Source organism: Hypanus sabinus (assembly GCF_030144855.1).
Source record: "Hypanus sabinus isolate sHypSab1 chromosome X1 unlocalized genomic scaffold, sHypSab1.hap1 SUPER_X1_unloc_16, whole genome shotgun sequence".
NCBI classification, from domain to species: domain Eukaryota; kingdom Metazoa; phylum Chordata; class Chondrichthyes; order Myliobatiformes; family Dasyatidae; genus Hypanus; species Hypanus sabinus.
In genome coordinates this window covers 170,001-186,213 of record NW_026778964.1, presented here as the reverse complement: position 1 = coordinate 186,213, position 16,213 = coordinate 170,001, and the positions used below count along the sequence as shown (strand labels likewise).

The 16,213-nt window shown below is 48.4% G+C and overlaps 1 protein-coding gene across 2 annotated transcripts in view; it reads left to right on the top strand.

The window, feature by feature from the left end:
* The window catches only part of LOC132385606 (outer dynein arm-docking complex subunit 4-like), a 188,453-nt gene that overhangs the window by 11,614 nt on the left and 160,626 nt on the right, over positions 1–16,213 (top strand). For both annotated transcript variants that reach the window (XM_059957781.1, XM_059957780.1), the window contains exon 3: positions 7,698–7,851. In XM_059957781.1, the coding sequence (XP_059813764.1) occupies positions 7,698–7,851 (154 nt within the window). The remainder of the gene's footprint in view (positions 1–7,697; positions 7,852–16,213) is intronic.

Below are 16,213 nucleotides of genomic sequence, written 5' to 3'. Positions count from 1 at the left end.
GAAGAGAGGCCCCCTTTACTCCCACTCGCTTCTTCCTGCCCGTCAGCCATTCCTCTATCAATACCAGTATCCTTCCCGTAACGCCACAGGGTTTTTATCTCGTTGAGCAGCCTCACGTGTGGCACCTTGCCAAACGCCTTCTGAAAATCCGAGTAAATGTCACCCACCGCCTCTCCTTTGTCCCACCGCTGCCTGTTACTTCCTCGAAGAATTCTAGCAGCTTTGTCGGGCAAGATTTCCCTTTGACAGAAACCACGCTGACTTTGACTTAGTTTATCATTGGTCTCCAAACACCTCGAAACCTCATCCTCAATAATAGACTCCAACACTTTCCCAACCACTGAGGTCGGACTGACCGGCCTACAATTCCCTTTCTTGCCCCTTCCTCCCTTCTTAAAGAGTGGAGTGACATTTGCAATCTTCCAGTCCTCTGGGACCATGCCAGAATCAAGTGATTCTTGAAAGACCGTGACCAATGCATCCATTTCTCTCCGGAAACCTCACTCAGGACTCTCGGACGTAGTCCATCAGGTCCGGGTGATTTATCCACCTTAAGGCCTTTGAGTTTGCCCGGCACTTTTTCCTTCGTAATAGCAATGGCACTCACTCCTGCTCCCTGACACTCATGGACCTCTGGCACACCGCCAGTGTCCTCCCCAGTGAAGACTGACGCCAAGCACCCATTAAGTTGATCAGCCATCTCTTTGTCCCCCCATTACTTCCTCACCAGCATCATTTTCCAGTGGTCCAATCTCAACTCTCACCTCCCTCTTACTCTTTATCAGACAGACATACCTTATTGATCCCGAGGGAAATTGGGTTTCGTTACAGCCGCACCAACCAAGAACAGTGTAGAAACACAGCAATATAAAACCATAAATAATTCAATAATAATAACTTAATCACGCCCAGTGGAAATGTCCAGGACCAGCCTATTGGCTCAGGGTGTCTGACGTTCTGAGGGAGGAGTTGTAAAGTTTGATGGCCACAGGCAGGAATGACTTCCTATGACGCTCAGTGTTACATCTCGGTGGAATGAGTCTCTGGTTGAATGTACTCCTGTGCCGAACCAGTACATTATGGAGCGGATGGGAGTCATTGTCCAAGATGGTATGCAACTTGGACAGCATCCTCTTTTCAGACACCACCGTCAGAGAGTCCAGTTCCACCCCCACAACATCACTGGCCTTACAAATGAGTTTGTTGATTCTGTTGGTGTCTGCTACCCTCAGCCTGCTGCCCCAGCACACGTGATAGCACTGGCCACCACAGCCTTGTAGAGCATCCTCAGCATCGTCCGGCAGATGTTAAAGGACCTCAGTCTCCTCAGGTGATAGAGACAGCTCTGACCCTTCTTGTAGACAGCCTCAGTGTTCTTTGACCAGTCCAGTTTATTGTCAATTCGTATCCCCAGGTATTTGTAATCCTCCACCATGTCCACACTGACCCCTTGGATGGAAACAGGGGTCACCGATGCCTTAGCTCTCCTCAGGTCCACCATCAGCTCCTTAGTCTTTTTCACGTTAAGCTGCAGACAATTCTGCTTGCACCATGTGACAAAGTTTCCCACCGTAGCCCTGTACTCAGCCTCATCTCCCCTAAAAGTTTATATAACTGAAACTTTTAGTATCCTTCTTTATATTATTGGCTTGTCTGTCCTCATATTTCATCTTTTCCCTTCTTATAGTTTTTTTTTGATGGATTGTAAAAATCTTCCCAATCATCCGGCTTCCCACTCACTTTTGCTACCTTATATGCCCTTTCCATGGCTTTTTATGGAGTCCTTAACTTCCCTTGTCAGCTACAGTTGCCTACCCCTGCCATTTGAGAACTTCTTCCTCTGCGGGATATATCTATCCTGCGCCTTGCGAACTATCCGCAGAAACTTCAGCCATCTTGGCTCTGTTGTCATCCCTGCCGGTATCTTCCTCCGATCCACCTGGGCAAGCTCCTCTCTCTCTCGCCTCTGTAATTCCCTTTATTCCACTGTGATACATCTGACTAATGTTCAAGACAAGTCATTTTTTATTGTCATTTTGACCATAAACTGCCGGTACAGTGCACAGTAAAAACGAGACAACGTTCCTCCAGGACCCTGGTGCTACATGAAACAACACAAAACTACACTAGACTATGTGAGACAGCACAAGGCTACACTAGACTACATGAAACAACACAAAAACTACACTAGACTATGTGAGACAGCACAAGGCTACACTAGACTGCGTAAAACAACACAAAACTACACCAGACGATGTGAGACAGCACAAGGCTACACTAGACTACATGAAACAACACAAAACTACACTAGACTATGTGAGACAGCACAAGGCTACACTAGACTACATAAAACAACACAAAACTACACTAGACTATGTGAGACAGCACAAGGCTACACTAGACTACATGAAACAACACAAAACTACACTAGACTATGTGAGACAGCACAAGGCTACACTAGACTACATAAAACAACACAAAAACTACACTAGACTACAGACCTGCACAGGACTACATAAAGTGCACAAAACAGTGCAGGGCAGTACAATAATAAATAAACAAGACCATAGGCAGAGTAGAGGATAAATACAATATAATAATAAATTACGTAGATGTCAGTCTAGACTCTGGGTATTGAGGAGTCTGATGGCTCGGTGGAAGAAACTGTTACATAGTCTGGTCGTGAGAGCCCGAATGCTTCGGTGCCTTTTCCCAGACGGCAGGAGGGAGAAGAGTTTGTATGAGGGGTGCGTGGGGTCCTTCATAATGCTGTTTCCTTTGCGGATGCAGTGTGTAGTGTAAATGTCCGTGATGGCGGGAAGAGAGACCCCGATGATCTTCTCAGCTGACCTCACTATCCGCTGCAGGGTCTTGGGATCCGAGATGGTGCAATTTCTGAACCAGGCAGTGATGCAGCTGCTCAGGATGCTCTCAATACAACCCCTGTAGAATGTGATGAGGATGGGGGGTGGGAGATGGACTTTCCTCAGCCTTCGCAGAAAGTAGAGACGCTGCTGGGCTTTCTTTGCTATGGAGCTGGTGCTGAGGGACCAGGTGAGATTCTCCGCCAGGTGAACACCAAGAAATTTGGTGCTCTTTACAATTTCCCTCTATGACGGGTGATAAACACACTCTCAGATCAGGAGGTCCAAACCTCTGCACTGCTCACGTTTCTGGGCATCAAAATGTCAGCGGTCTGCCAGGGTGTCGCTCCTCATTTCCGTGGCAACCACAAAAGCAGTTGTTTGGGGGAAAAGTCAGATTGCTCTCTGTCGGGGGACAGAGGTTCTTTGTCATTAAAAAAAAGTGCAAATTGTTCAAAAAAAAATAACCCACATGAATCTGTCATGTATTTAAAAAGCTCTTGTGAGAAAATTCTTGTGCAGGACTAATCAGAATAGGATATACATGGTAAACGGTAGGGAGTTGAGGAATGCAGTAGAACAAAGTGATCTGGGAATAATGGTGCATAGTTCCCTGAAGGTGGAATCTCATGTGGATAGGGTGGTGAAGAAAGCTTTTGGTATGCTGGACTTTATAAATCAGAGCATTGAGTATAGGAGTTGGGATGTAATGTTAAAATTGTACAAGGCGTTGGTGAGGCCAAATTTGGAGTATTATGTACAGTTCTGGTCACCAAATTATCAGAAACATGTCAACAAAATAGAGAGAGTACAGAGATGATTTGCTAGAATGTTACCTGGGTTTCAGCACCTAAGTTACAGAGAAAGGTTGAACAAGTTACCGTAAATTCCGGACTATAAGCCGCTACTTTTTTCCCACGCTTTGAACACTGCACCAACACTGCGGCCTATACTACGGTGCGGCTAATGCATATTTTTTTTTCATGCCGCCAAAAACATTTTGCCTCGTAACAGTAGACTGTTATGAATCCCGTAACTGGAGAACTTACCAGCAAAGATAGAGAGGTCTGTTGAAGTCTGATGTCACTATTTTCAAATGTTTTATTGATAAAGGGACACAAAAGTAGGGTTAATACAAACATTCAGATAATGCACATCGTCAACACTCAATCTAAAGCGCGGGTATAGTAATACTCATCATTAAGAAGTGAGCTCTGCTGGTGTCTAGGGGTTAATAGATTGTCCGTTGGAAATATAAAAGTCACTCAAAGTCTCCAGGCCTCAGCCCTTTGAAAATCGCTGGGTTTTGCGTGGGGCGACCGAGAGAGATAGAGATTGGGGGAGAAGAAGAGAAAGAACTTGCCGAATCTTGATGAATCTTCTGTGAAATCGGGGGAGCGTTGGTTTCCTCTCCCCGATGTTAATTAAAAGCGGTTTTTCTGTGATTCCAGCCACAGATTCCAATCCCGGAATCTAACGCACGTGGCTTCCTTCAGAATGGCTTCCCGCTGCTGCGGGATCACTCTCTCGTGTCTTCTTGGTGCATCTGAGGGGGCTGTCCCCCTGAGACTCTCCTTTATACTTCCTCACGGAGTCACAGGTGTCAATCAGGTTGGGATGATGCAATCTCTCTCTCAACCAGCCCACCTTGCCCGAGGGCTTTTCACGTGGTCTCCATGAGACAATAGTCACTGTCGCCTTATTCTGTATCCCTGGTGGGACGTGCAATTTGGCACGTTTCTCTCTCTCTCTCCTACTGGGTCTACTGACCCCCCCCCCCCCCAACGGGTGCTCTTGCGATTCTCACAAAGGAGGGGGCTGGGATCATAGCAAGACCAATAAAATTGATGAGTAGTTCACAGAGGTCCAATGAAATTGTACGATAAATCAAGCGCACTTTCACAATTAAATTATTGTAAATCAGTCATTTGTACTCACCCTCATCAACATGGAAAACACTCGAAGAAAAGCATATGATGCAGCTTTTAAGTTAAAGGCGATCAATAACTTTTCCTGGTAGGCTGCAGTATATATATATTTTTACCAGTCGTTAGGAGATATTGGAATGTTGTTCGTGCACTGTTCAGTAAAAAAGTATATGCAACGTAATTTGTGTGTTACCGATACGTATGTATATTTAAAAGTAGCTGTGTTACAGGCACTGTTCGAAAACAAACATTTGCAATATGTATTTGTTTATGTTACCATACGGATTTAATTAAAAGTTAAAAAAGCCTCACGTGTAATATCTTTCTGTGTAAATATCTCATATTACAACGTGGGACACCTGCGGCTTAAAATCCGATGCGGCCTGTACAAGTACAAAATTGATTTTCTTTCTAAAATTAGAGCGTGCGGCTTTTAATCAGGTGTGCTCTGTAGTCCGGAATCTACGGTAGGTCTTTATTCTTTGGAGCGTAGAAGGTTGAGGGGGGACTTGATAGAGGTGTTTAAAATTATGAGGGGGATAGATAGAGTTGACGTGGATAGGCTTTTTCCATTGAGAGCAGGGGAGATTCAAACAAGAGGACATGAGTTGAGAGTTAGGGGTCAAAAGTTTAGGGGTAACACGAGGGGGAACTTCTTTACTCAGAGAGTGGTAGCTGTGTGGAACGAGCTTCCAGTAGAAGTGGTAGAGGCAGGTTCAGTATTGTCATTTAAAGTAAAATTGGATAGGTATATGGACAGGAAAGGAATGGAGGGTTATGGGCTGGGTGCGGGTCGGTGGGACTAGGTGAGAGTGAGCGTTCAGCACAGACTAGAACGGCCGAGATGGCCTGTTTCCGTGCTGTAATTGTTATATGTGATATGGTTAAAATACAACCTAAAAGTTTCATGAATATAATACTTATTATCACTTTATTTTGACTTGCAAGTTACTTTGCTCCATTTAGCTGTAACTTAACAGTGACAGAGCCTGGGTAGGGGACAAGCCCAAAATAGTTAAATTCTGGCACATTCAAGTTTTTATCTCACTTAAAAAGTCGGAAAATATTACTCATGAAGCTTACTGGGGGGGGGGGGGGAGAAAAAAAGTTTATGGTTACTATTGCCTAACTTTTAAAACTACAGTACTTGTTTTCATGGAAAAGTTTTTTTTCCCCCTTGAAAATCTACCCCAGGGACAGTAAAGTCACCCTAATCGAAGAATCACCGGGGTATTGGTGGGCCAGGTCGTGTCGCGGAAGCAGGACTGAGAATACGGGCACAGAAGCGGCAGAAGGGGAACAGTGTCAGGAAGTGTGTGGTGATACGACCTGGCAGAAGGGACCAACGTTAATTTGTGGGTTGAGTCAGTGGTGAGGAAGGCAGGTGCCACGTTAGCCTTCATTTCAAGAGGGCAAGAATACAAGAGCAAGGATGTGATGCCGACGTCTCGTAAGGCATTGGCCAGGCCGCACTTGGAGTATTGTGAGCGGTTTTGGGCCCCCTGCCTCAGAAAGGACGTGCTGCCATAGTTGGATGCATCAGCAAGGGAGATGAGGCTGAGTACAGGGCTACGGTGGGAAACTTTGTTACATGGTGCGAGCAGAATCATCTGCAGCTTAATGTGAAAAAGACTAAGGAGCTGGTGATGGACCTGTGGAGGGCTAAGGCACCGGTGACCCCTGTTTCCATCCAAGGGGTCAGTGTGGACATGGTGGAGGATTACAAATACCTGGGGATACGAATTGACAATAAACTGGACTGGTCAAAGAACACTGAGGCTGTCTACAAGAAGGGTCAGAGCCGTCTCTATTTCCTGAGGAGACTGAGGTCCTTTAACATCTGCCGGACGATGCTGAGGATGTTCTACGTGTCTGTGGTGGCCAGTGCTATCATGTTTGCTGTTGTGTGCTGGGGCAGCAGGCTGAGGGTAGCAGACACCAACAGAATCAACAAACTCATTCGTAAGGCCAGTGGAGGTGGAACTGGACTCTCTGACGGTGGTGTCTGAAAAGAGGATGCTGTCCAAGTTGCATGCCATCTTGGACAATGACTCCCATCCACTCCATAATGTACTGGTTAGGCACAGGAGTACATTCAGCCAGAGACTCATTCCACCGAGATGCAACACTGAGCGTCATAGGAAGTCATTCCTGCCTGTGGCCATCAAACTTTACAACTCCTCCCTCGGAGTGTCAGACTTATTTCCACTTGGCATGATTAACATTATTATTGAATTATTTATGGTTTTATATTGCTGTGTTTCTACACTGTTCTTGGTTGGTGCGGCTGTAACGAAACCCAGTTTCCCTCGGGATCAATAAGGTATGTCTGTCTGATAAAGAGTAAAAGGGAGGTGAGAGAAGAATGAGCAGGGGGAGGATTTCATCGGAAGCCGTGGAGTGGCGGGGAGACCTCGGAAGAGTGGATGCGGAATTTGTCGCCAGGGAGGCCGAGTCGCTGGGCGTACCTCAGGCAGACGGAGGTTGATAGGCCCCTGACCGGCCGGGGTGTGAAAGGTTACGGGGAGACGGCGGGAGATTTGGGGCTTGGGAAAATGGATCAGCCACGATGAAATGGCAGAGCCGACTGGATGGCTTAATTCTGCTCCTATATCTTATGGTCTTGTGGTCACAGTACATTGATTATGTAGGCATCCATTAGTCTCGAGAGACCATGGACTTGCGCCTGGGCAGGGTTGTATGGGAGACTGGCAGTTGCCCAGGTTGCAAGTCTCTCCTCTCCACGCCACCAATGTTGTCCAAGGGAAGGGCATTAGGACCCATGCAGCTTGGCACCGGTGTCATCGCAGAGCAACGTGTGGTTAAGTGCCTTGCTCAGGGACACACACGCAAACCTCAGCTGAGACCGTCTGCACACTCATGTTGTTGTTTTTTGTCATTGCAGGGGCTTTATCAAAAGGCCGAGAGCTTGTACGCCAAGGGGGAGTTCGAGCTGGCCTTGATGTACTATCACCGCGGGCAAAAACTCCGCCCGGACGACCGCCTGTTCCGGCTGGGAATCCAGAAAGCCCAGGAAGCCATCACCAACTCGGTCGGCAGTAAGTACCGTGCGTTGGGGGGGGGGGGGGGTCGAGGAGTTGGCCGGCTCAACTCGTCTTCCCCAAGGTTCAAGTCGAATCGTCATTCAACCACGCAGCCAAGCGAGACTGTGTTCCTCCGGGGCTCAGGGTGCCAAAACACCGTACCGACGGTCACACACAGCGCGTACAATTATAACAGCAGGAAATGTTATCGTCATCATCCTGTGCCATGTCGTGTGACGTCATCACTATGTGCCATGTCGTATGTCATGGGCGGTCACGGTTTTTCCATGATGGTGATGGTTCTTAGCCAATTTTTCTACAGCAGTTGTTTGTCATTTCCTCCTGCCACATTACTGCCCTATTGTCCTGCTTATTATTTATTGTAATGCCTGCACTGTTTTGTGCACTTTATACAGTCCTGGGTAGGTCTGTAGTCTAGTATAGCCTTTTCTGTATTACTTTTACACAGTTCAGTCCAGTTTTTGTACTGTGTCCCACGGTCCTGAAAAACGTCGTCTCATTTTCACTATGTACTTGACTTGTCTTGACTTCTGGGGCAGTGTTTTTACAAGACGGGTGATCCCCAGCCATTATCAATACTCTTCAGAGACTGTCTGCCTGGCGTCAGTGGTCGCATCACCAGGACTTGTGATCTGCACCGGCTGCTCGTACGACCGTCCACCACCTGACCCCACGGGTTCACGTGACCCCGATTGGGGGGGGGGGCTAAGCAGGCTAGCGGAGGCTAGCGGAGGGAAGGGGGCACCCCACCACCACAGGAATACGCACAGTTACAGATAATAATAATGATAATAATGAAATGAATGACTCTGGCCCCAGCTGCAAGGAGGTTGTGTGTTCTTCCCGTGGAGCGGCGTGCCTTTCCTCTGGGTCCCTCTCTCAAGGGGACTCGCGAGTCCTTGTGCAGAACTCCCCGAAGGTTAACCTGCAGGTAGAGTCGGGGGGTGAGGAAGCCACACGTTGGTCGTCCCTTGGTCAGGGTGAAATCGAGGGCTGCTGGGTGCCACAGCTTGAAGGGCCGGCAGAACCAATCAGTCGATCAATAAATAAACAGATAAACAGCTGGATAAATAAATACTATTGATGGTTGATGTTACACGGATACCGTGCGAATACTGGAGGGATTCCAGCCACCGTCTCCCGCTCCTTTGCCCGGCGGCTGCGGCAGGCGAGCCCGAGGGCCTGGTTTGGCACCCCGGCCGAGGGCGCGCTGCTCCCCCCCAGCCGCCGGCGTCCCAGCACAAACCGGTGAACCGGGCTCACGGTATCCCACAGTACCGGCGTCCAACAGGGGGCTGACGATCGCCGTAAAGGTGCGCGAGCCAGACAGTTGCTGGACCGCGCCCCACCTCTGACTAGCCTGGCTGCAGAATCCTTGGTGTGTCTCGGGGATCTGTACTGGGTCCAATGTTGTTTGTCATATACATGAATGATCTGGGTGATGGGGTGGTAAATTGGATCAGTAAGTATGCAGATGATACTAAGATAGGTGGCGTTGTGGATAGTGAAGTAGGTTTTCAAAGCTTGCAGAGAGATTTAGGCCAATTAGAAGAGTGGGCTGAAAGATGGCAGATGGAGTTTAATGCTGGTAAGTGTGAGGTGCTACATTTTGGTAGGAATAATCCAAATAGGACATACATGGTAAATGTCAGGGCATTGAAGAATGCAGTAGAACAGAGTGATCTGGGAATAATGGTGCATAGTTCCCTGAAGGTGGAATCTCATGTGGATAGGGTGGTGAAGAAAGCTTTTGGTATTTTGGCTTTTATAAATCAGAGTATTGACTATAGGAGTTGGGATGTGATGTTAAAATTGTACAAGGCACTGGTGAGGCCAAATTTGGAGTATTGTGTACAGTTCTGGTCACCAAATTATAGGAAAGATGTCAACAAAATAGAGAGGGTACAGAGGAGATTTACTAGAATGTTACCTGGGTTTCAGCACCTAAGTTACAGAGAAAGGTTGAACAAGTTAGGTCTTTATTCTTTGGAGCGTAGAAGGTTGAGGGGGGACTTGATAGAGCTATTTAAAATTATGAGGGGGATGGATAGAGTTGACGTGGATAGGCTTTTTCCATTGAGAGTAGGGGAGATTCAAACAAGAGGACATGAGTTGAGAGTTAGGGGGCAAAAGTTTAGGGGTAACACGAGGGAGAACTTCTTTACTCAGAGAGTGGTAGCTGTGTGGAATGAGCTTCCAGTAGAAGTGGTAGAGGCAGGATCGATATTGTAATTTAAAGTAAAATTGGATTGGTATATGGACAGGAAATGATTGGAGGGTTATGGGCTGAGTGCAGGTCAGTGGGACTCGGTGAGAGTAAGCGTTTGGAATGGACTAGAAGATGGCCTGTTTCCGTGCTATAATTGTTATTTGTGATATGGTTAAAATACAATCTAAAAGTTTCATGAATATAATACTTATTATCACTTTATTTTGACTTGAAAGTTACTTTGCTCCATTCAGCTGTAACTTAACAGTTACAGAGTCTGGGTAGGGGACTGTTTCTGTGCTGCAATTGTTATGTGGAATAATTTGCCTTAACTGAGATCGTCCCATTTGCCAGGTTTTGTCTAAAAGGGTCATAACCGTGCCACTTCCTCTGGTGACAGCCCCCAGTGTGGAAACAGTGCCCCCTTCGGTCCTTTTCAAATCTTTCCCTTCTCGCTTTAGACCTGCAGTACCGTGTGCTAAAGCGCCAGGCACACGCTGTGTATACGAAACGCAGCACTGTATCTGTCAACAGGGAGCGGAGCGCGAGTTCGTAAATCTGGTGGGAGCAAAGGGCAATTTATTCCCCCTTTTCCCCCACCGTGAGTCCTCCCCTCCCCCCATTCCTTCTCCCAGTACAGTCGTGTACACACAGACAGACACAGACAGACAGACAGACACACAGACAGACAGACAGACAGACACACACACAGACAGACACACACACAGACAGACACACACAGACAGACAGACACACACAGACAGACACACACACACACAGACACACACACAGACACACACACTCACACAGACACACACACACAGATACACACAGACAGGCACACACACACAGGCACAGACAGACAGACACAGGCACACACACAGACACACAAGACACAGACACACAAGACACACAGACACAGACACAGACAGGCACTCACACACAGACACAGACAGACAGACACACACAGACAAACAGACACACACAGACAGACACACAGATACACACAGACACACAGACACTCACAGACACACACACACTCATAGACACACACACACACAGACACACACAGACACTCACACACAGACACAGACACACACACACAGACAGACAGACACACAGACAGACAGACAGACACACACACAGACAGACAGACAGATACACACAGACAGACACACACACACAGACACACAGACAGACAGATGCACACGCACACACAGGCACAGACACACACAGACACAGATACACACAGACACACACACACAGACACACACACAGATACAGACAGACAGACACACACACACACACTCACAGACACACAGACAGACACAGACACACACAGACACAGGCACACACAGACACAGACACACACACACACACAGGCACAGACAGACACAGACACACAGACACACACACACACACACACACACACACACACACACACACACAGACACAGACACACACACTCAGACACAGTCACACACAGACACTCACACACAGACACAGACAGACAGGCAGACACACACACACACACACACACACACACACAGAAACAGACAGACAGACACAGACACACACACACACAGACAGACACAGATACACACACACAGACACAGACACACACACACAGACAGACACAGACACACACACACACACACACACACAGACACACACACACAGACAGACACAGACACACACACACAGACAGACACAGACACACACACAGACACACAAGACACACACACACACAGACACACACACACAGACACACACACACAGACACACACACACAGACACTCACACACAGACACTCACACACAGACACAGACACTCACACACAGACACAGACACACACACAGACACAGACACACACACAGACAGACACACACACACAGACAGACACACACACACAGACAGACACACACACAGATACACACAGACAGACAGACCCACACACTCACAGACACACAGACACACACACACAGGCACAGACACAGGCACAGACAGGCACAGGCACAGACAGGCACAGGCACACACACAGACACACACAGACACAGAGACACACACACTGACAGACACACACACAGACACAGACAGACACACACAGACACACAGACAGACAGACACACACACAGATACACACAGACAGACAGACACACACACTCACAGACACACAGACAGACATACACAGACACACACACACAGACACAGGCACAGACAGGCACAGGCACAGGCACACACACAGACACACACAGACACAGACACAGACACAGACACACACACAGACACAGACACACACACAGACAGACAGACACACACACAGACAGACAGACACACAGACAGACAGACACACAGACAGACAGACACACTGACAGACAGACACACAGACAGACACACACAGACAGACAGACACACACACACTCACAGACACACACACACACAGACACACACAGACACAGACACACACACACAGACACAGACACACACAGACAGACACACAGACAGACAGACACACAGACAGACACACAGACAGACAGACAGACACAGACAGACACAGACAGGCACAGACACAGACGCAGGCACAGACACACAGACGCAGACACACACACACAGACACAGACACACACACACACAGACACAGACACACACACACACAGACACAGACACACACACACACTCACACTCACAGACACACAGACAGACAGACACAGACAGGCACAGACACAGACGCAGACACAGACACACAGACACAGACACACAGGCACAGGCACAGACTCACACACACACACACACAGACACACACACACACAGACACACAGACAGACACAGACACAGACACTCACAGACACTCACGCACAGACACAGACACTCACGCACAGACACATACACAGAGACAGACAGACACACAGACAGACACAGGCACACAGACAGACACAGACACACAGACACACACAGACACAGACACACACAGACAGACACACACAGACAGACACACACACACAGACACACACACACACACACAGACACACACAGATACACACAGACAGGCAGACACAGATACACACAGACAGAGACAGATACACACAGACAGACAGATACACACAGACAGACAGACACACACACAGACACACAGATACACACAGACAGATACACACAGACAGACACACACACAGACACACAGATACACACAGACAGATACACACAGACAGACACACACACAGACACACAGATACACACATACAGACAGACAGACACACACACACACACACACAGGCACAGACACACACAGACACAGGCACACACACAGATACACACAGACAGACACACACACACCCACCCACACACACTCACAGACACACAGACAGAGACACACTCACAGACACAGACACAGACACAAGGACACACACACACACAGACACAGACACTCACACACAGACACAGACACTCACAGACAGACAAACAGACACGCACACACACACACACAGACAGACACAGACACACACACAGACAGACACAGACACACACACAGACAGACACAGACACACAGACAGACAGACACAGGCAGACACAGACACACACACAGATACACACAGACGGACAGACACACACACACACTCACAGACACACAGACACACTCAGACGGACAGACACACACACACACTCACAGACACACAGACACACACAGACACACACACAGGCACAGACAGACACAAGCACAGGCACACACACAGACACACACAGACACAGACACAGACACACACAGACACAGACAGGCACACACACAGACACAGACAGACACACACACAGACACAGACAGACAGACACACACAGACAGACACAGACAGACACACAGACACACACGGACAGACACACACACACTCACAGACACTCAGACAGACACATACAGACACAGACACACACACACACACACACACAGAGTCACAGACACACAGACAGACAGACACACACGGACAGAGAGAGAGAGAGAGAGACACACACACACACACTCACACACACAGACACACAGACACACTCACACACACAGACACACAGACACACACACTCACACAGACACACAGACAGACACACACAGACACAGACAGACACAGACAGACACACACAGACACACACAGACACAGACACACACAGACACAGACAGACACACACAGACACAGACAGACACAGACAGAGAGACACAGACAGACAGACACAGACAGACACACACACAGACACAGACACAGACACACACAGACACAGACACAGACACACACACACAGACACAGACACACAGACACAGACACAGACACACACACACAGACACAGACACACACACACTCACAGACACACAGACACAGTCAGACACAGACGCAGACACACACAGACGCAGACACACACACACACACACATTCACAGACACACACACACAGACACACAGGCACAGGCACACACACAGACACAGACACAGACACACACACACAGACACAGACACAGACACACACACACAGACACAGACACACACACTCACAGACACACAGACACAGACAGACACAGACACAGACACACACAGACGCAGACACACACAGACGCAGGCACACACAGACGCAGACACACAGACACAGACACACACACACACATTCACAGACGCACACACACAGACACACAGACACAGGCACAGACACAGGCATAGGCACACACACAGACACACACAGACACACACACACACAGGCACAGACACACACACAGACACAGACAGACACACACACAGACAGACAGACACAGACAGACACACAGACAGACAGACACACACACACAGATACACACAGACAGACAGACACACACTCACAGACACACAGACAGACACACACACACAGGCACAGACACAGGCACAGACACAGGCCAGACAGGCACAGGCACAGACAGGCACAGGCACACACACAGACACACACACACACAGACACACACACACAGAGACACAGACAGACACACACAGACACAGACAGACACACACAGACACAGACAGACACACACACAGACACAGTCAGACACACACAGACAGACAGACAGACACACACACAGACAGACAGACACACACACAGACAGACACACACACACACAGACAGACACACAGACAGACAGACACACAGACACTCACAGACACACACACACTCATAGACACACACACACACAGACACACACAGACACTCACACACAGACAGACACACACACACAGACAGACAGACACACAGACAGACAGACAGACACACACACAGACAGACAGACAGATACACACAGACAGACACACACACACAGACACACAGACAGACAGATGCACACGCACACACAGGCACAGACACACACAGACACAGATACACACAGACACACACACACAGACACACACACAGATACAGACAGACAGACACACACACACACACTCACAGACACACAGACAGACACAGACACACACAGACACAGGCACACACAGACACAGACACACACACACACACAGGCACAGACAGACACAGACACACAGACACACACACACACACACACACACACACACACAGACACAGACACACACACTCAGACACAGTCACACACAGACACTCACACACAGACACAGACAGACAGGCAGACACACACACACACACACACACACACACACAGAAACAGACAGACAGACACAGACACACACACACACAGACAGACACAGATACACACACACAGACACAGACACACACACACAGACAGACACAGACACACACACACACACACAGACACACACACACAGACAGACACAGACACACACACACAGACAGAGACAGACACACACACAGACACACAAGACACACACACACACAGACACACACACACAGACACACACACACAGACACTCACACACAGACACTCACACACAGACACAGACACTCACACACAGACACAGACACACACACAGACACAGACACACACACAGACAGACACACACACACAGACAGACACACACACACAGACAGACACACACACACAGACAGACACACACACAGATACACACAGACAGACAGACCCACACACTCACAGACACACAGACAGACACACACAGACACACACACACAGGCACAGACACAGGCACAGACAGGCACAGGCACACAC